This window comes from Rousettus aegyptiacus, unplaced genomic scaffold (assembly GCF_014176215.1).
Source record: "Rousettus aegyptiacus isolate mRouAeg1 unplaced genomic scaffold, mRouAeg1.p scaffold_m13_p_4, whole genome shotgun sequence".
NCBI classification, from domain to species: domain Eukaryota; kingdom Metazoa; phylum Chordata; class Mammalia; order Chiroptera; family Pteropodidae; genus Rousettus; species Rousettus aegyptiacus.
Window position 1 is genome coordinate 34,506,120 of NW_023416307.1, and position 23,818 is coordinate 34,529,937.

Consider the following 23,818-nt stretch of genomic DNA (forward strand, 5'->3'; position numbering starts at 1 on the left):
ATTTGACCATATTAATCTTTCAAAACATATTAAATACTGAGAAAGTGAAAATTACAGAAAGTATTTATAATATATAATTAAAAAAGAAATAATATTCAAATTAAAAACACAAAAATACCCATAAATATAAGCAACTCAAAGAAAAATAGTCAAAGAATATGAATAAGAAACTAGAATTATGAATATTCTTATGAAAAATTGATGAACCTCCCTAGTAATCAATGCAATGCAAAATAAAATAATTAAAAAATTCTTATAAACATCAGAATGTGAAATTTTAAATCTAAGAAGCAATCTCTTCATACCTAATAAAGTTGAAGGTACACATACTATATTATAATTCAGAAATTCTACTTCTTGTTATCTATTTGTGAATATATGATGTGTGTTCACAAGAAATGTAAAAATGTTCTTTGCCATAACATAATGTCGAAAATTTGTAAATAATCTCACTCGTCTTCAGTGAAAGCACTGTAAAATAAATGGGGTAGTTTCTGAGATTAAATACTTAGCCATTAAATTAAATGATCAAGAGCTCCATTTACTTTCACAAAAAAAAAAAAATTAAAATATAATGCTAAATGGAAAAAACACATAATTTGTACAAAATGTAAATTAATTACATATGATTATTCTATTTTGTGCCTATGCCTATGACTACCTATATCTATGTATCTGGCCATCGGTCTATCAATTTATCTGTATCTATAAAATAAAAATCTTGAAATGTTTAATATTAAACTCAGAGTAAGAGCCAAATCTATAAGATTATATTTATTTGTTCTTTGGAAAAGAATATTGATGAAGAAAATATAGTAAAATAACATGTTAAAACTAAATGTGGATCATCATTGTATATTGTATTTTAATTTTTTATATATGAGGAATATGTCATATATATAATATATATTATATATATAAACTGAAGTATTACTGTGAGATATACTTTATTGTTCAGATAAAAATGTTATTTATATGAAGACCTCCTAGGTTTGAGTCTGTTTTACCCCTAAGCATTCCATTCAGTAAATGAAGATAGCAGAAACTCTTTAACTTGGTGGTTTCAAGAATCACTGTGAACAATTGAGAATTAGTGTATGTTTGTGAAAGTGGCTATTATAAATTGTAAGCCACTATACTAATGTTAGGTAATATTCCAAATAATATATTGCACATTTGTATTAATTGTATAAGCATATTTGGATATATTGTAAGGTTTTCTTACTGCTGAATTAGAAAAAAAATATATTGAATCTTTGAAAACCAGAGAAGTTTACCCATATCTAACTCAAAAATAAGCTGGAAAGAGTGAGTATATATATATATATATTACTGACTCCCTTATCTATAGTTTATTTATCTAGACTATTTGAAACAAACAGAATAGAGAATTAAAGAAACCTTAAAAACTAACATATGAGTGCAGCTACATGATGTTCTTGAAAAAGCAAAACTATGGAGACATTGAAAAGATCAGTGGTTGCTAGGGGCTCAAGAGGGAGGGTGGAAGGGAAAGATGTATAGGTTGACCATGGGAAATATTTTGGGCAATGAAACTGTTGTGTATGATGTATATGATTACTATTTTGTAATGTTGGATATATGTCATTAAGCATTTGTCAAAACCCTTGGAGTATACAACATAAAAAATGAGCCCTAGTGGAAACTATGGACTTTAGTAATGATAATTTATTAATATTGGCTCATCGATGATAACAAATGCATCACACTAGTGCAAGATATTAATAATAGGGGGTGAAGGAGAGAAAGGATATTCAGGAGCTGTACTTTCTGTTAAACTTTTCTGTCAATTTGAAGCTGATCTAAAAAACAAGCTATATTAATTTAAAACAAATAATTCAAAGCATCTAAATTAAAACCACAATACTGGGCTCTAAATAAATTTCTTTTTTCCTTTTTCATACATGAGGAGCTCAAGTATTCTTCCAGGGTTTCTTTGCTCTTGTTTTGGTTATAATTTTAACAGATTCATTGTAATGATTTTCCACTGAAATTGTTAGTAGGGCACATTCAAGATAAAAGCAACTTATTTATCATAACAATTTTCATCTAGCAGTCAGAAGTGACATTTGGAGGCCTGTCAGTACTACAGGCTATCTATTTTGAATTAGCTACTTTGTAATTGCCACCCACACCCACTCTGCTCCAACAAGACCACCTGGCTAACCTTGAACTTCCCTTAGAAATCTCCCAGACTTCCAGAATCCATTAAATACAGGATTAACATGTTACTGCTAGAGGCCTTTAGAGATCACCTTGGGCTGTGACTGGAATCCCTTGTATTGTGTCTTTGACTTATTCCTTATCAAAATTTTTGAATATCAAACATGAAAAGAAGGACTCAAAGAGGAAGAACAATTGGTGAAGATTTAGAATGCAGGTGAGAGACCTACGAACAAATAGAAATTAAGACTCCAATATGTACAGCTGTAAGAATTTATTTAATTTTTGGAATACTTTTACAGTTTTCAACATAACAGTGAACCATACAGGAAAATTTAAATTATCTTTCACATGTTCTTTTTCTGACATTATACAAGTACTTAACATTCTTTGGAAATGTTCTTATCTAATCTATTTTATTTCCTTTTTTAAAAAACGTGAGTTGTCATATCTCCCCAAGGTGATGTTCTATGTTGAACTCCATTGTAGCATTAAATGTGAAGTTTAGAATTACCTAATTATGGCTCTGCAGTTCTATGAAGCTAGCAATTGCATCTTAGTCATCATTGTGTAACAAGTACCTAAAATAGTCTCCACAAAATGTTGAATAAATATTTGTCAAAAAAGTGTAACTAGTTATCTACAGAAATTTAATTATTTGGAATTATTTTGATGAGGGTATTGGATAAATAAATTTAAATATTTTAAGAAAATATAAAATATAGAGAAACAAGCATCTTTCATTTTTATTTTTTTTAGAAGAAAGAATTGTCAACATGCAAGTGCAGACAGTCACAAAGTTCAAAACAGTCACTAATGTTATTGGATATTTAAAGGGCTTGACGTCTCCAGGTAAGCATGATTAAGTATTTATAGTCTACACTTTATATAAAACATCACAAAAAACTGTTCTATAATAATTTAATAGCATAGTTAAATATTCTATTTTAGGTATAACTAGAGGTTTATACCATTGAGTAGTGGGTTAATATAAAACCAAGAAATAGATCATTATTCTCTTTTTTACCATATCTTTTCAAAAATAAATCGTAGTATAGAGGGTAATGGGAAAATAGAAACAACAGAAAATAAACTTTAGATTTGTTAAACTGGCATATGCCTGGTGAAAAGAAGCTATAAAAAACAATGTTTTTTTCTTTCTTTTTATTCCTTATGAGACTATCAGAAGCATTTCTATCAATTAAAGCCTTTTTGAAAAAGAAAATAATTTATGTATATATGGTCTTCAGATCTAATCTTCTATTATTAATCTGTATTCTGCCTCTGACTCAGTCCATTGACAATTCTGCATAATGTTTGCATGGCTTTAGGTTTTGAAGGTGCTTTTGAAAATGATCGCCTGGTTAAATTTTAAATAAATTTACTCTTTGTTATAGGATGCTGATGGAATCTTCAGATATTATATAGGCTAAAAAAGTAAAAATAACATATATGAAGAGATTAATGGTAACATTTCTAAACATATTGTGAGGTTGAATCTCATATTACTGTCTGATGTGCTCATTATACAGTATAGAATTCAACAATCTTTTTAGTACACTTCTGTTAATTTATTTGGGACATCTCAAGTTCTCCTTTGCCAACTGTTCTTCGTGACAGTAGTCACATTGACCCCACAACTGTTAACCCAGAGAATTCTGAGATCAACTTTTACATATCACCCAGTCTCTTGCCAGCCAACTCTTACAAAATTCATGGGCAGTATGTATTTTCTCTGATTTCCTTACAGTAGTAATGTTGAACGACCTCTTATCATAACACAAAATATAAGTAAATTTAAAAATTGTTATCATTACATCTCAGCCATATCAACAAATTCCCATCATATGGATCTCTAATTGAAGCACTGGAAATATTTATCAACATTGATGAATTTGCAAGTTATTATTGAAAAACCAACTTTACACTATTATAATAGCTGTAAGATAAAAACTTCTGTTATAGAAATTCAATATAGAAAAAAATTAATCAATTTACCAGTAGTATTCTTCAGTGCATATTAGCAAAGCTTTCTCAAATGTTGCTTATTTGAATTCTACGCAAATATATTAACTGTTCATTTACATGATTTTTGAATGACTCTGAAAATTATAAATAATCATTAATTAGTACTAAGGTTTTTAGATGTGGTTTATTTAGAATAAAGACATTTCTAAACTCATATCTAGGAAATGCATGAATAAATTTTCAGAGTTCCATCATTTGTGGACACACTATGTATATCATTAATTAAATTTTGATAAAATATTGGCAGGTCAAATTCATTACTGGTTCCAATATCAGTATGGGAGACTAAAATAGCTTCACACAGTGATGTTTCCTATACACTTTTGATACTATGAGCCAAGTGGTGATTAATTTATTCCATACAAATGTAGTACTTATTATGTGTCAGACGCTGTTCAAAGTGTGTTACAAATAGTAACTAAGTTAAAACTCAAAACAACTGAATGATGTATGTACTATTTTTATTCCCACTTTATAGTTGAAGAAATTAAGGCAAAGAGAGGTTAAATAAACTTTCCAAGGTCATACAAATAGTAAGTTGAATAGATTGGATCAAACTCAAGCAAGCAACCTTCAGAATCTGAATACTTAATCATTGAGCTATGGGATACCTCCTAATGAAATGGCACTCAATAAAGAAATCTTTTTACATAAATGTATAGGACTTCTTAAGTAAATCTAACTGTTTAACAATAACATTCGCTGACAACAAAATCAGAGGAAACTCTGGAAGTATGTTTTTAGCCTACCTTATTGATGACAATAGTCAGTAATGTACATTGAACATCTATGTGTCATTGAGATCTTTCTAATAGAGTATCTAATAGATTTCGTATGATTACATGAAATAAAATATGTGAAAAGGAAACTTTTACAGTAGTTGGATGACTTTTGATGTTGATTTTTTTCAGAGAAATAAGAGGCTAAAGTTATAAATTAGAAGCTATAATTAATTCCCTAAGTACTTTATTTATTGCAAAATCCATACATGACGACCATATTTTTTTTAATATTTACTGCTAATAAACAACTGCTCCCTCAAATGTGTTAATAGTTCATTAATATTTACTGAGCATACACACATTGTTTATAGGACACTTCCCACTATGATTCTGGAAAAATGTTAGATAAAGGTTTCATTGTGGCATATTTGTATACCTCATTAATTAATATGCATGTTGCAAAGGACAGTAATATGGTTCTAAGCTTTGAGTTCATAATTGGGTTCAGCAGCTGCCTCTGCTTTGATATACACAGATGTGTAAATCAAGACAGTGGATGAAAAATGTAAAGTAGTCTTAATTATTAGAACAATTTTGCATAATCGTTGCTCATTTGTGCAATAGGATTATGTAAATGTCATTAAATTTATTGTTAAGGTTTACATTTTGTTTTAATGGCTCATGTTTCCTTCTATTTCCAGATCGGTATATCATAGTTGGCAGCCACCATCATACTGCATACAGTTATAGCGGGCAAGAATGGGCCAGTAGCACTGCCATAATCACAGCTTTTATTCAGGCCTTGATGTTAAAAGTTAAGAGAGGATGGAGACCAGACCGCAGTATTGTCTTCTGTTCTTGGGGAGGAACAACTTTTGGCAATATTGGCTCATATGAATGGGGAGAGGTAAATGCACATTAATTACATTACTCTTTTCCTCTTTCCCTCTTTCTTTTTCTCCCTCTCTCTCATAAACAAAGTAAAACTGTTGAAGACAAGGACAAGAATGTGTATCTCAACCAGGATGTCATGTTTGTCAGGTTGCTGAGATCACTCATAAGAATGAAAGGGAACTAGAGTGAGACCACGGCAAACTGTGTATGATCTGCCAACCATCTTCTTCTTGTTGCTTCCAGATCTATATGTAGACTCAATAGTTTTCAGCTGGTTATTGTGTGTCTCAGACAGTGGCAGGACAAAAAAGGACCAGGTGTTATTTACCATTACTTTTTCAAATGTTTTTGCAATTATCTGGGATTATGAAATGGTCTCCTATATTAAATTTTTATAAATTTAGCATTATAGCTTAGCTATGCAATATAGAGCCTGGACTCAAAACAGTGGTTTTCTTTCTTCCTCCTTCTTTCCTTCCCTCCCTCCTTCCACTCCTTCTTCCTCTACTCTTACACCTCTCTCTGCTCTTTCTTTCCTACTACATACCTACCTATCTACTTACATATCTTAAGAAGCCTTTGTCCAAATGAATGGGTCATGGTTAGAAAACACTGGAATATTGAAGTTTTAGATGTTTCTGACATGTCTATGTCTCAGAGTTGCACTGTTCTTAATGGAATATGACAAATAATGATGGGATTGATGTCAGATTAACAATAACAAAATCATTGTAAAACTTAGATATTCTTCACTTTTACAATTTTTTAAAAAAGTGGTGCAATGGAAATATGTAGAAAAGAACTATACATTTTTAGCTAGGAAAGCAGAACCATTTTAGTTTACTCACTACCTCTCCTTTGGGGAAAACAATCTTAAATATCTAATGAGAAATTCTCATTTCATTTTTTATTTAAGCACTCAAAAAAAATCAGACATCTATTGAATATCAAAGAAAATAACAAAAAAGAATATAGAAGAATATAACGAGTGTCTTCTTAATTTAAAGAAAAGTCAAAACAAATAAAAATTGCAGCGTAAACTATATCAAGTCATACAGTAGAAATTGGAATGCTTTTCCATGTGTAAATTAATGCTTATTCCATATTCAAAAGAACTAATCAGATGAATAAATTCCATTGCTGAAAGAGCCTTTTTAAATTGACAAATTTTTAGTAAGGTGGAAAATGTAATAGCTAAAACAACTCCTCAAACTTCTATTCCAAATTACTTATGTTGAAGATGTAAATAAGTTAAAAAAACAATTTGGGGAATATATTTGTGATCTGGGCTGATTTTAATAATTCATAATATATTTATTGTGAAGAAAGGAGTTTTAGTTTTTCTTATAGCAATAAGGCACATTTTAAAATAATGTTTTAAAGATTCTTTTCAAATTCCAAAAATTTATTCCATTATATCATACAATCTTTTTGATATCAGTCTACTAACTTTCATTTAAAAAATGTTAATATTAAATTCATATGTATATTTTAAATACATTCTCAAAGCAAGTTTGTCTAACAGTTGTAGTTCCCAACTTAAAAATTCTTAACTCCTGTGCATAAGGAAGTTTATTGAAAAAAGTCCTTGAATATATTTGAGCATCAAGCATAGCCTTTGAATTGAAATAATAATGTGGATTTGCATATATTTGAGCAATGACATTTTTAAATTAGGTAGATATTTTTGTGCTTAATAAAACACAAATTTATTTTTAAATTTTACTGAATCTGTTGTACCTTTTGGTGATTTTATATTTTCTCAATCAATAGATACAATAATGTGAGTGTCAATAGTAAAAAATATTTATCTTAGAAAAGGCTCTTCCTATTAAAAATATTAGTTACTTTTATCCTAGAATATTTATGTATGTATGCATATTTGACAACTAATTATGTATTCAGTAACTTTCTGGCTTTTTCCATGACTCTTTGGGCAAAGATATTTGAGTAAAGAAAATGGTGAATAATATATAGATTTGATTGTTAGCTTTTCAAATATACTGTTGTAAATTACTATATCTTAGAAGATTATTTTAATACAATTTAAGAAGCCATTTTGTAACTATCTAGTTGAAGAAGAGTTTAGAAAACTATGAACTTTCCTCTTCTATCTACTCTTATCAAATCTCTTTATGAGAAACATTTTCTTTTACACTGAAACAAATCTATGCTCTAAATATATTTCCTAGTGAAGCTGAATGAGGAAAGCACTTGTTGACATGTCATATTATCCTATTCAATTTTGTTTGCATAGGAGCCCCTTGATACCCACAGATATAATTAAAAGGATTAAGTGATGTTAGTCAATAAACTTTAAAACATAGTTTATAGTGATAGAATTATTATAGAATTGACTCAATACTGATCTTGATCCTTGAGGAAAATTATTACATTTTACTGAAGAGATTCTTCAAACAATATCATTTCTTCTTTGAAGAACCTTTATTCAGGCTATTATGGAAACACTATAGATTTTATAGTTAAAGAAGTCTAAGTTCAAATCTTCTCCACCATGAAACATGTGTTTCTTAGGCAAGATTTGATTTCTCAGATTAGTACACTAATGCCTATATCATGAGGGTCTCTTGGGAATTATAGACAGTGTCTATATGCTAGTGTATAAATAGGAACTGTTTTTTTTATAGTGCTTGCATAACAATGGACTTTTAAAATATGTATGGAGCATAACATTTGAGCTGAAAGTTTACCATTCCTCTTTATTTAAAATAATTATTAATTTTAAATCAAATTTTTTATACCTCTCTTATAGAGTCATAGCTGAATATGCAACATAAAGCAGAAGTAACTACCGATTTGCTAGGTATACAAGTCCTTGAAGTCTTTCCTCTGATAATGTTAGAAGAAAAAAATACATGTTCTTAAGATATGAAGTAATAACAGTTTTTAGGATATTTCTATAGAACTGCCACCATGGTAATTACTCATTTGTTCAAGAACAGGAGAAAAATAGTAGTTGTACCTTCTTAATAGTATCACTGACCTTCAATTTTAGGGACTAGGGTTCAGCAGAGAAGTGTAAAACTTATTCTACTGAATAATTTTATGTTACTAATGTGTGTGAAATGCATCAGGTTTTATTTTTGGTAATATGCGCAGGAACACATTGTATTATTCTTCAATTTGCTTAGAATAAAGAGCCACTTTGTGTAAAAAGTAGCTCATTGCTTCAAAGGAAAAGAATGGTTTATTAATCACTGAAGTAGTTTTCCCATGTCTGTTGTCTAATTCACAAACTATAAAATTAAGTGCTGTCACCAGATCAAGTATTCTGTTCTATATTATGAAGATTAATTTTGTATATTAACCATTTAAGAACATTTTATCTTAAAATTTGACCTTTTTCAGGAACACACTTAAAAATATTTTATCATATTATATGTGACTTCTCACCACCCTTATTTAAAATGCTTTTATGACTTTGTACATGCTTATTAAATAGTATGATATTCCTTTTTTTTTAAAAAAAGTGTTTATATAATGTAATGATTTTAAGTAGAAAGTGTTTATTATTTAATATGTAACTGATTAAATAGAATCTGTTACTTTTATTTGTGTTAGAGATATACTGTTTTGTGTGTTTTTTGATTTCAGGATTTCAAGAAGGTTCTGCAGAGAAATGCTGTGGCTTATGTCAGTCTCCATAGTCCCATAAGGGGTAACTCAAGTATGTATTCTGTAGCTTCACCATCTCTTCTGCAACTGGTAGCAGAGGTAAGATTAACTGTTTTTTAATACAATTATTATGTAAAATAGACTTTTTCATCTATAATTTGGCATTTCTTGATATTTAATTTATTTTTTAATATGTATAAAACCATCTATAAATGTTTTTAAGAAATGATCTATTGCAGTTTTTATCAATATCCTTTCAACCAATTTCTTAGGGTCTGAAATTCTTCAGTTACTACTCTGTGATAGTTATGTTGTAGATATAAATCAAACAGAGAATATATGTATGAATGTAAATTTGTTTCTTAAGAATTGAATTTAGCTCTCAGGTTCCCAATTTTGCCATTCTTGACATTTTGCAGTATACTTAATTACTTTTGGATTTCTTCCCCCTCATTCATATTTTGAGTAATTTGTGGACCAGTCCTATGTTTTCAACTATGCTTAAACTCCCTGAGAGCAAGATCTGTGTCTAATTCCTACAATATAAGGAAGACTAAAGTCAAGATATTTAGAAAATATTTTTTAAATCTTAGAAAAGAAAAACATGCATTTTCCTATAAAATAACTTCAAAAAAATTATGTAGTTTGTGATGTCTCACTAGAGTGTTTTTTAAATTTAGTCACTTCTCATCTGTTTTAAAGAATTTTGCCAAACATTTTTGTTTATTAGTAGAATTTGTACTTTTATTTCTACATTCTTTTTATGACTTTTACTGCAGATAAAATGATATATGTTATTTCTCAGAATTAAAGCAACCGTGCCACCACTGCAGGGTGGTGGGTAGTTTCCTCCCAACCCCAAAGGCTGTTGGTATATATTAGAAATGACCTTTTTATGCCCACATAGTTTCCAATAAGTGTCACAGAAACTGAGTTAGAAAAAGAAATAACGAACGATGCTTTGGATTAGACATAATTCTTGATTGAAATGTAGTACAAACTAACATTTTATGACTTTCATAAAGTATTTTCTAGTTTAATAGTTTTCATTGACATTTCCATATGTAGTATAATAAAGAAGACATTATAAAATATGAAATGGATGAATCTCTGTGTTTAAAATCAGCCAAGTCTACAGCCATGCTACCCTGAACAACCTCAATCCCATCTGATCTCGGAAACTGAGCAGGGTCGGGCCTAGTTAGTACTTGGGTGGGAGACCACCTAGCAACACCAGGTGCTGTAAGCATAAAAAATTAAAAAATAAGTGATTGTAAGCTGACAAAGTTCTTGCAATCTGTGAGGTCAACCAAGGGGTGCCTCGCCTAAAATAAAATAAAATAAAATGAATAAAATAAAATAAAATAAATCGAATAATAAAATTGAATAATAAAATCAGCCAAATCCCGATGTGCATGCCCTACATTATATTCAGATCTGTAAGTGAATTCTTGCACTCTGTGTACTGCTTTGAGTTCTCTAACTTTCTCATCTGCCTAGGAAAATTTCAAAAGAAGAAAATATGGGCAGATGTCTCCCTTGGGAAGTTAAGATATTTCTGAATAAGTAGGTGATTTCTGAATAAGAAATTATGAGCTCCAGTATCCAGAAATTGTGAAAAGTTAGTTTAAAAGTTTTCTTTTCCTTCTCATGTGTTCCAATATTCTTATTTTGAGAATATTGGAAAATATGTCATTGAAATTTATAGGTAAATAGAAATAAACTTTAAGGTGTAGCATATCTATACAAATATTTGTCTATAGAAATATGAAATTTATAGAAATATCTGAGAATATAATGGCTTTAAAAATGTCTTTGAAAATTTTATAACTGAACACAGTAAAATATTAGTACCTAAACCTAATTAGTATCTGAAAGTACAACATGGTTTCTAAATAATGAATAGTGACATGGCAGATGTACCTCCTTATTTATTTTGGTCCTGTAATTGAAAATGCTTACATACTAACCTAATAATAAACAAATCTGTATTAAAAGGAAATTTCTTTCAGTAGAGATTGCATGTGTATGTGTGTGTTCCATAGGACAATTTAGAAGGGTGGGATTATCACAGGTTTAAACAAAGAATAGCAAATACAATTTTAAAATGTGGGAATTGTTCATCTTTATATATTAAATTATACATATATGATATATGTATATATCTTTATATATTATAAAGAATAGCAAATATAATTTTAAAACATGGAAATGATTTATCTTTATATATTAAATTATACATATGTGATATATGTATATATGATATATGTATATTGTATATTATACATATATGATATATAATTATATATGTTAATTTAAGTTATAGTTGCATACAAAAATGTAAGCATATATAAAAACAAATATAAAAACACTCTTACTAATATAAAGGTTAAGAGCACTGAAGGAAATACAACCCCGTAATAATTTACATGATTTAACTAAAGTGATATTGCCATTACTGACATTAAAAATATATATATTTAAAATGTTTATTTCAAAAAAAGAATTTAATTGCAATATCAGAACATATGTAACTTCACTTACAGAGATATTTTTTAATAGTCTTCAATATCTTATATTTTAAGTTTATTTAGATTCTGTTACCACAGATCATTTGGGCTCGTGCCATACAACTTAACACAAGCCAAAATAACAAAAACAAATTCAAAATGAGTTTTCTACATAGAATAATATTTTCTATAACAAAAGGTACTTATTAAATTGTAGAAAGTATGAGGCTATACAGAATATTAGATACTCATAATGTACAGATTCCAAAAGACCTTGATAATTTCATGAGGTAGACATAAAAATATCAGATGAAATCTTTAAATAATTATGAGAAAAAAAGGACACATATAGGTTATTTTAATTTATTACAAGCTTGATTTTAAAAAAAGTGTAATGGTTGCCCTCAATCAAATACTAGTTTAAACTTCATTAATTGTGTATTATCCCAATCAAGTCTACTGTACTTGTCCATCAGACCTTGAAATGGTATTCATTTCATTAAATTAGACTCAGTGGATAAATTGAGATATAATTTACATATAACAAAATTTACCCTTTTTAAGTGTATAGCTTGATGAATTTTGACAAATGCGATTACATAAACATCATCACAGTTGATCTATACAGTATTTCCATTACTTTTAAAATTTTTGTCATACCCTTTTGCATTCAATACCTCTTTTCATCCTAGTTCCTGGCAAACGCTAATCTGATTTTACCCTTACAGATTTGTCTTTCAGAATATCATAAAAAATGGAATTACACAGTCTGGAGCCCTATGCATGTGGCTTCTTTTACTTAGCATAATGGTTTTTAAGATTTATTAAAGTTGTTACATGTGTAGCAGTTCTACATTTTCAAGACCACTAGGAAAACAGTCAATGGTGACTGGAATTTGTGCAATACCTTTGGAGCTCTCTCTCTAGTTTGAAATTTTAACTTTGTTTTTAAAATGAATGGAAAATAAATGATCAACATTGAGAAAAGACATCATTTTTTCTGAGATTAGTGTGCTAAACTTAAATCAAACTGAATGAATGAAATCAGATCTTTTCAAAATTCAAAAATGTTTATGAATCTCAATCCATCATAATGATTATTGGTCTTTCTTGGAATTTATGAAAGGTTAACCTTAAAAAATTGTCTAACAAATAGTGAAAAATTGATGGTTACTAAGCTGGGTAATGGAAATATGAAAATTCATTGTACTGCTCTCTCTCTTTTGGATTTTTTTGAAAATTTTCATTATAACTGTAAAAAACTTAAAAAAACTTTATTTTTCTAAGTTATAACACTGATAACTAATAAATTAGTTTGTATAATGAAAGTAGCAGCATTCTACCAATGAGTTATTTACCATGGAGTGGTAAATAAATGGCAATAACCAAAGCTTTTATATGGTTGATTTTTTACCTGATGCCATTGTTACTATTTTGAATATGCTTTTCTGCTCTCTCTATGCTACCAATATTATTTTTAATTTTAAAAATGATGTAAAATTAGCTTATGTTTTAGAATTAAAATTCTCATTTAAAATATATAAAACAAATATTAATATTTACAAAAAATCCATATATGAAGATGTTTTCAATTAGAAATTCTCTTTGTGAAAGTATTAATTTTATATTCATATTTTATTTCATACTTACATTTTACTGCTGAAAAATACAATTAAAAGCTTTTAAAAAGTTTTCCTATAATGGTAAAATGTGCATTATAGACAAAAATTATGGTAAAATGTGCATTATAGACAAAAATTATGTCAATTATATATAAAAAAGAATTTCACAAAATCCAGTAAAATATTTTTAAAATATCTGAATTTCTACACAGTACCATAAGAGATTCAGATGTAAATATTCAGATTTGTTTCCTAGATTTTAGCTATAATGAATACATAGCTATCATTATTTTTGTACACTGGTAGAACAAGCGCACTAATTTTTCTTGGGTATTTACCGGATGTAGAATTGCTAGGTCATAGGATAGACATGTTTTTACCTTTAGTTGATACTGCCAAAGAGTTTTCCAAAGTGCACCTACCAGTTACATTACTACCTGCAATGTATAGATGTCCCAGGTGTTCCATGTTATCACCAACATTCGGCATTATCATTCTCATGGAAATATGGTGGTATTGTTTTGGGTTTCATTTTAGTGTCTCTAATGATTAATAATGTATCTTCTTCCATACTTATATACTCATTGGCCATTTGGGTATCTTCCTTCTTGTGGGCTCATTTCAGCTTTTGCCTATTTTTAAAAAAGAGTTGTTGATATGTTTTCTTATCAGTTTGTAAGAGTTTTTTACATACAAGTCTTTTCTTGTTCATACATTGTGAATTCTTCTCCCAGTCTTGGCTTGACTTTTCATTCTCTTACTAGTAGCAACACTATCTTTAATTATAAATTTTTCTTATGGAAGTCTTCTAAACAGCATTTATTTTTCCAGTATCTTATACAAAACATGTTGAACTTAATTTATCTAGTATTGATATTTATATAATATTGATTTTTATTTTATTGGTATTATAAACATTTATTATTCTTTCTCTCATTCACAAACATTTGAGTTCTTGCTATATAAACGCTTTCCATTCTACTGGGAACCAAAGGATGTTTTGTAGAGATGAATGGAGTACTCAGCTCCCTAAATGAGTAGGGAATAAAAGATCCTTTATAATTAGAAAAAATGCCCTTTCTTGAAAATGATTTTCATTGACCTCTTAACCATACAATAAAGGATATACAAATCAGCAGCCTCTTAGTTAATAAAACACAATTGCTTTAATTCAAAATAAGTTATAAAATTAAAGATAAAATTAGATTTATCCCAAAATAATATTTAAACATTAAGATGCAATACAGACACATTCTCTCTCTCTCTCTCTCTCTCTCTGTCTATATATATATATATATATATATATATATATATATGCACACACACATATATATGTAATGAATATATATATACACACAGACATATATATATTGCTGTTTCACCTTCATGTTTTGAAATTATTTTTCATAGATCACAGAAGATATTGATTGTGCCCTTAGAAAAACAGAATTTGATCATTCATATATTAGTCTTGAGTACTGTCTAAGTCTCAAGTAAATAGTGATGAAATTTCTAAGAGATTATTTTAAGGAAGCTTGAAGCATTCGTACGTATGAAAGTAGCCAGTCCATTTCTATTGGGCTTAAATGTTGCTTTGAAGCACCTGCCAGAAGCTGGCACACCTGAGCAAAACCAAACAATTGCATCAATATTATAATGCTGTCCACATGACAAATAATTTTTTTAAGTCTAAAAAAGTAGCAAAGGTATATTTGTTTTATAGGATATTTTTTTAAATGTTTTATTTTTTATATACTAAGAATGCCCACCAGAGAATACAGGGTGTATATCTCATTTCGACTACATGTATCAGAGCATTGAGCCCAGAATCAACTACAGTATCACTTGATTATGATACTCCAACTATTGCAGAGCTCAGTATGTGAAAAATGTTAATGGAGAACCCAACTGTGTATGACATTGCTCTAAGTGTGTAGGCACACAATAAGCACATGAAAAGCCCCCATTGCCCAGGAGCTTAGAGTTTACCATAATTATTACATACATAAATAGTTAAAATATAGGGGTGAATGTGATATGAACCACACTGGAATTCACAGGAAAGAGAAAATATGACTGGTTTAATTTAGAATCATAAATTGTATAATAGTGACAAAAAGTTTAAATGTACTCATAATCTTGAAGAAATTTAACCATCAGTCTTTTCAAATCTCAATATTTCAATCATGTAAACTCTTCTTACTGAACTTCCAATGCTTTTGAAGTCACTCAAACTGATGTTCATTTTCAGTTCCTTATTCAAATCAACTGCAATGTTGTTATCCTTCTGCTCTTTTCCTCTTGGGTGAGGGTATCAAAGTGCCACAGCTATGCCTTTCATGATACCTGGACAGTTTTTACTGAGTGCCACAGTGCTGGATTTCATACTGCCTGACGTGCCACTATTACATAGGGGGTAAAAACAAAATGTGAGATATTTTAGTCCCAGAAGCTAATTCAAATTCTTGAGTTACCAGAAGCCTGACTTATAAATAACAGAGTTATTAACTAAAATTTTTTCTTGATTTTATGTTTATACACTCTGGAATTTCTTTTAAAAATAGCCCTGGTCTGCAAAGGCAACCAAAACAAAATACCACAGATGCCACCTTCTCACTGTTCCCTCAAGTAGCCTTTTTCTCTGTGCACACACATTCCTGGTATCTCCTGCTCTTCTTATAAGAATGTCAGTCCTATCGAATTAGGGTCCCACCCTTATAATCTTATTTAAACTTAACTTCTAAAGGTTCTACCTCTAAATACAGTCATTTTGATGATTAGATTTTAACCTATGAATTTTGAGAGAATAACATTTAGTTCATAATATTCCAAATGCAGAGTGATAGAGTATAGAAGGTATAATTATAGAATTAAAATAGTTTTCTTTTTCTCTCTCTCTCTCTGTTGATCATTTTAATGCTAAGAACCAAAACAAAGCATCAATTTTATTCTGCTTACTATAAAATATAAAAGTAAACTTGACTTTGAAACATTCTTCTACTGACTTTTCTTATACAATATATGATATAGCTTTTATTTGTTTATTTTTATCTTTAGTTTTTTTAAGGAGAAAATTTCTGTGTACTTTCCTGTTTACTATGAAGTCCAACTCTTTTCAGTGGATTCTACTTATTTTTCTTTCTTATTCAATTGCTTGTAGTCAAGTGAAGTGAACATAACAGCTCATAAATTGATTTCAAATTCTTTCCTACACTAATTTACTATTTCAATAAAATCTCACATTTAAAATTGTGATTCTTTTGGCAGGTTTATCTATCTCTTAGGTTTACAAGGCTTTGCTTTGTGTTAAAACCAAGCAATCTCTCCAGTTTATTACTGCTTTACATTGGTTTTTGTTCAGTATACACTGACAGTTTTGTAAATCCCTTTTTACTTAAACCTAAATATCAAGGGAAGTCTTAGTGAGATTCTGGTTAAAGCCTTGAATTTCAGAAGACAGCTGATTTAAATATTTGTAGTATAAAGAGCAGTGCAAACAATATGAGATAATAACAAATTTAGCCTGGATTCACACACACAATCAAAATTACTGTCACATTCTTAAATTGGCTTTAGCTAAGTTATTTTTTTTTTCACTTTTTTGTTTGGTATATTGTAAACCCACCTCTATAGAAATCAAAAGATGACTATGCACTTAGGAGAAGTATTAGTGATTTATCACTGTTGATAGGTTAGATAAAATTGTTTCACCTAGATAGCATCATCAATGAGGTACGGTACACTTTGTCATTAAAAAAATGAAATCTACTCTGATGAATTAATTGTCATTTTTTTCCCACCTGATCTTTAATATGTTTTGATGAAAAAAAACCTACCAATAATGTCATCAGTTAATCATCTACATAATAACCACAATAGTAATACTTTGCCTTTATGAAATATGATTTTTTATGTAGAATTTTTATGAGTAATAAAATTAATTTTAAAAGACATGGTTTTATGCTTTAAAAAATCGGCATGTGCTACCTTAGATGAGTTTTATAAATTCTGGCTCCTTTGTTGTTTTGAATGTTTGTTTGTTTGCTTGTTTTTTAATGTGGCACCTTAATCAAGCTATTTTGTACTTGTATTGATATCTAGATTTTAATCACTTGCTTGGTTATTTAACAAAATAATTTGTTTCTACATCTTAACAACAAATTATCTAAAAAGAGAAATTTACAAAATAATGCCATCTACAGAAGCATTGAAAACAATAAAAATGCTTAGGAATAAATTTAACCAAAAAGGTAAAGGCTTATACTGAAAACTATGACATTGATGAAGAAGATGGAAGGAGATACAAATAAATGGAAAGATATCCTGTATTTCTTGATTGGAACAATTAGTATTGTTAAAATGGCCATACAACCCAGAGCAACCCACAAATTCAATGCAGTCTCTATCAAAATTCCAGTGGCATTTTTTTTTACAGGAAAAAAAAATTCTAAAATTTGCATAGAATCATAAAAGACCTCGAATAGCCAAAGCAGTTCTTAAAAAAAGGGGGCGGGGGCATCACACTGCGTGATATTTCAAGCTATATTACAAAGCTATGGCAGTTAAAATAGTATGGTACTGGCATAAAAACAGGCACATAGACCAATGGAACAGAAGAGAGAGCTCAGAAATAAAACCATGCATCTACATTTAATGAATTTTTGACAAAGGTGTCAAGAATATACAATGGGAAAGAGAAGTGTCTTAAATAAATGGCATCAGGAAAATTAAACATGCAATTGCAAAAGAATAAAACTGGATCCTTATGTTACACTACTCACAGAAATCAACTCAAAATGTTTCAAAGATTTAAACATAAAACATCAAACCATAAAACTCCTAGAAGAAAAGATCCTTAACATCGATCTTGGCAATGATTTCCTGGTTAAGACATCAAAAGCACAAGCAGCAAAAACTAAAATAAACAAGTTGGACTACATTGAAGTAAAGAGCTTCTGCTTAACAAAGAAAACAATCAATAACTTGGAAATGGAAACCTACAGAATGGGAGAAAATATTTGTATACAGTATACAAACCTACACAATGGGAGAAAATATTTGTATACAGTATACAAATGCTCCTCAGCTTATGATAGGGTTAGGTCCCAATAAGTCCATTAGAAGTTGAAGATATCTTAAGTCAAAAATGCATTTAATACACCTGACCTACCCATTATTATCAGTAAGCCTAACCTACCTTAAACATGTTCCAAACATTTACATTAGCATACAGTTGCAAAATTCATGTAGCACAATGAACACACTGTAAAGTTTTGATCTTTTACAATAGTAATTGAGTGGCCTACTGGGAGCTGTAGCTTGCTGCCACTGTTCAGAATCATAAGAGAGTACCATACCATATATCACTAGCCAGAGAAAAGATCAAAATTCAAAATTCGAAGTATAGTTTCTACTGAATGCATACTACTTTCTTATCATGGTAAAATTGAAAAAACTGTAAGTTGAATCTTCATGAGTTTGAGACTATATGTATCTGATAAGAAAATAATATCATAAATATATAAAGAACTGATACAACTCAGTAGAAAACATACAACTGACTAATAGGTATATGAAAAGGTGTTCAGCATCACTAATCATCAGGGAAATGCAAATGAAAACCTCAATAAGATATCACCTTACACCTACTAGAATGTTTATTTAAAGAAAGACAAGAGATAATTATATTGATCTTGGAAATTATTCTACAATATATATATATATGTATATAAAATCATTCTGTATATTTTAAATATACAAAATTTAAAAATAAAGGGAAAGATATAAATCTAAAATGAAAATTACAAATGGGCTTTTGGGAAAAGTAACAAATGAAATAAATGCTTTGACTAAAAAATTGGTTATTTGAAACAAAAAAAAATTGATATAATAGTCAAATGGTTAAACATATAAACATGTAAATGAACCTTGCTTTAAAGTAGTATTTCCCAGTGTGTATTATAAAATGTATACTAAGTAGAACCTTCAGTATGTTACCATGTGTGGCAAACATACAGAGGTAAATAGAATATGCAGTCTTTCTCAAACTTTTTTTATTCTGGAATCTTTTGCTACAAGTATCTTGTTAAAATGGCCATAGAAATTCTGCTTTAAACAAACTCTACATGCATCTAAAAGTTAGAATTTTTACAGAAACATAAATAAGTGTTCAATCCCTCACTTTGAAAAAAAAAAGTCTTCAAATGGAAAGATCTACAATTTGCATATATTTTTTTTTTTCAGAAATACACCTCTATCTACAGTGCTGATAAGACTGGAAGGCACTGATTATTCCTTCCCTTTGATCTGAAATTTCACCTGCAAATTTATAGCCTTCAGTGTCCTACAACTTGACACTAATCCCTCTGCAGTTACTGCTGTTAACTATAATTTTAGTTGAAAAATTATAATTTTAAGACCAAGATGATAAAAGAAATTGGACAGTAGAAAAAATTAAGCTATGTTAACATGAAACAACAATCCTTCTGAGGGCCATCATAACCATTTTCTGTATGTCTTCAGGGAGTAGAGAAATCCTTTTAATTCAGCCTAAGGAAAATTATCAAATAGGAAGAATTATCTTCAAGTGTCAAACACTATGTACATGTTGTGAAGAGAGATCAAACATTTTTATGAGTGATTGCTCCAGTTAATCTTTATATAGTAATTCACGCATAAATTCATCCTTTATTTATTTGTGTTTGTTTTTATTTGTTTAACTTTACAATATATAAGAGAGCTTGCAATTAGTTTCCCAAGCTTTTCTGAATTCTAGGTTGTTAGCTTTCATATTTATTGTTTATTTACTTATATCATGCTTTACAAATTCTAGCTCTAAATCTATAAGCCATATATAATAACAGTTGATGAATATAAGACCATGACAATTTTAAATTCAGTGTTGATGCTTATAACTGTTTTTCAAGGCAGTGTAGCTACATAAACATGATGAGTAGCTATAGACGTCCATCTGTGATGGCCATCTCACCCTGAAGCACCTCCAGTTCACTTATCTGGGACTGTGAATGGTAGTTACAAAAAGTGTTGAAGATAGCTGTGGCCTAGATGTAAAAACTGAAATAGATATGAAACTGGAGAGAAGTATAAAGAAAAGCTGTTTTAGAATCACAGCATCAGAACTTCTACCATTCCCCAAAGGACATTTTCTCAAGTAATCCAGAGTTATTTAGTTTGAAATTTCAGAAATAGAATGAAGGATATTAATTTATAAATGCTTTCCATGATTAGTTACTTTTGATATAAAATGACATTTTTCTAACTATATATAGAGTATCATCCAAAACATTATGCAAGTTGCAATAATATACAATAGATGTTCAGAGGTTCAGAAATTAAGGAAGTATTGCATAATTCCAAATGAAGTGACATGCTCTAGCTTGGTAAAGATACATAAGGATAACTGACATTTTCACTTTATCCTAGAACTAGAAATTTAGATTTAAAAAGAAATTATGTACATTTCTAAAGGTTTCTTCAGAACTAATCTAGTTTCTTTTATTGTTTTATTATTTTCTTTGTAGGAAAATTGTAAACTATACATAGGCAAATGTTAAAACATAATCATGTATAATTTTGCTATCTAGAGAAAACCACTGAGAAAATATTTCTTTGTTTAATGCATATAGATATATGGTTATTAAAAGGAAACAGTGATCTACACTTTTTCTCTTTCAATATATTATAATAAATACTTTACATTTCAAAAATATGTAATAACACTGACACATGAGTGAATCTAGACAAAAGTATAAAGGAATTCATTGTAATATACACACAAATTTTCAATACGTTTGAATTTTTTCTTTGAAAGAAAGAAAAGAAGAAAGGAAGGAAGAAAGAAAGGGTTAGATGGAGGAGATGGAGAGAGAAGGAGGGAGAGAGAGAGGGAAGGAAGGAAGGAAGGAAGGAAGGAAGGAAGGAAGGAAGGAAGGAAGGAAGGAAGGAAGGAAGGAAGGAAGGAAAGAAGGAAGGAAAAAAGAAAGAAAATTATTTCATTATAAAGCTATAATATCATTTGTTAGCCGGTTTTGTTTTGTTTTGTTTTTTTGAGCATTTATATACTGTTTAAAGTTTTTTTTTTTCCCCCCTTATTGCTAATAATACTATGCATATATTTGTACATAACCTCTTGCCCTTTTCCAACTCGGTTATTTATCAGTCATTAGACAATTTTATGTAACAAGCAATTCTCTTTTAGAAGAAATACGTTTTAATATGGGATTAGTTGTTACAAAGTCTTTGAAAGGGCTGCAAGAACAGAATGATAACAGAGGCCTTTTAAGGGTACTGCTACCTCTGCATGATCAGAAAGCTTGGGAATAAGAAACTTCTGGCCTGACTGCTGACACTGGAACCCTAGCACTTCTGTTAATATCTAGTGACTTCAAAGTTATCACCAGAATTCAGACAACATTGCCTCAGCCATAATACACAGGAAAATGTTGTGCTTTACAACCTGCATCTTGAAGCCCACAAAGCCACAAATCATGACTCCTTTGCCATAAATACGATACCAGCAAATACCTCCATGGCTGTCCTATCATAGCAGCAGCAGCAGATGCTGCCTTACTTTTTAACTTACTGATCTCATGCAGGTGTGTGTACTTGGTAGCAGCTGGGTCTCAGCAAGTTGTAAAGTGGTGATTAGCTTTCCAGTCTCTAGTAATGCAGTAGTCGATCTGCAATTGTTTTTATGCTTTTCTAGAATGAATTCTGATATGTGAAATTTTGGGGTCAAATAATATTAGTTTATAATATTGCAGTAGTATATTGGAGTGCTTGTTCTTGTGTACACTCTGACAACATTGTGATTTAACATTCTTTTTTTTTAGTTATTTTCAAGTAAGATAGTTAAATATAATAATATCTATACTGCTCTTTGTTTATATTTGTGAATGCCTGATTATAGGAGAAGCTTGTGTTGTTGGAAGTTTAGGAGAACAGTGTACACTGTAGAGCAGTTTCTAAGTCATAGATCCAGCTACCCAGTGTCCAGGGTTCTGAATGAAAGGTGTCATAGGTTTGAAGCATTAGTCTTTTCTTCAGATCTTTACTCAAAATTGCCTTGTGAATGAGAAATCCCTAGCCCCCACATTTAAAATATGAAACCCCATCCTGACATTTTATATCTCCTTTAGAATTTTATTTTATTATTCTCTTTAGCACAACCATTAATATATTATGTCACTAATCTATTTTATTATCTCTTTCTCCCAGTAGAATGCAAACTCCTTGAGAGGAGAGAATTCAGACCGTTTTGGTCAGTGCTATATTTCCAGTATCTGGTACATAGACATTATTCATTATTTTTTCCTGATAAATAAATAAATAAATGGATAGACATTACTTTTCTTGCATTTTGCATATGGGACTTCTGCTTTTAGTTGGGAGGTAAAACATTGTAAAGGGCCATTGCTCTGGCCCTAATGATGAGAACAAATGAGATAGATTACAAAATTATAGTTTTCAAAAATCCTTTAGAGACTTAAGGATGCAAATAAGCCTAAATAGACTGAAATCCAGAAAGTGATAATTTCTTTCTAGGAGAAAAAACAGCTTCAATTATAGCAGAATTATAAGATGAGGAGGACTTTAGCATAAAGATATGGGTGAGAAGAAATCAGCAAAACTTCTAATGAACTTTTAACAGACCTCTTGGGTTGGCACGATGATATGGAAGTCCAATAGTCCCAGCCACAGAGCCAATTATGAAATGAACAATTCTTCCCCAAAGACTTTCACTAAGTGCACAGGGGTAGGACACAAAAAAACTGAAGGCAGGGAAGATTAACTGTCAGTAATCCCTCTGAGACATACCAGATATCCGTCAAGTGCAAGAACTGGCTACAATAAAAATGGATCTATCTACTGACACTTTCAACATCACAGATGAATTTCAAAATGTTTTGATTTGCAAAAGAAGCCAGACACAAGAGTACATATTGTATGATTCCATTTGCACAAAGTCCGAGAATCAATCTATGGAAAAAGATATCGGAACAGTATTTACCTCTGGGATTAGAGTGGCATTGTACATAAACTTTAATACCTATGTACTCATTGTAAATCCTTAAAAAAAAAAATCACCCTCAAAACATCTTATCTAATACTTTAGAGATGTAAAATCCCTAATATTATAGTGCCAAGGCTAAGTATAAAATACTGTTGGAAAAGAAAACTTTAAAAGTTATTCACTTTTCAT

At 29.8% G+C, this 23,818-nt stretch overlaps 1 protein-coding gene and 1 pseudogene across 2 annotated transcripts in view; both read left to right on the plus strand.

Annotated features, from left to right (window-relative positions):
- NAALADL2 (N-acetylated alpha-linked acidic dipeptidase like 2) overlaps positions 1–23,818 on the plus strand; it is a 798,563-nt gene that overhangs the window by 512,678 nt on the left and 262,067 nt on the right. For both annotated transcript variants that reach the window (XM_016156514.2, XM_016156436.2), the window contains exons 7-9: positions 2,944–3,036; positions 5,636–5,841; positions 9,444–9,563. In XM_016156514.2, the coding sequence (XP_016012000.2) occupies positions 2,944–3,036; positions 5,636–5,841; positions 9,444–9,563 (419 nt within the window). The remainder of the gene's footprint in view (positions 1–2,943; positions 3,037–5,635; positions 5,842–9,443; positions 9,564–23,818) is intronic.
- Positions 10,595–10,713, plus strand: LOC118602070 (annotated as a pseudogene).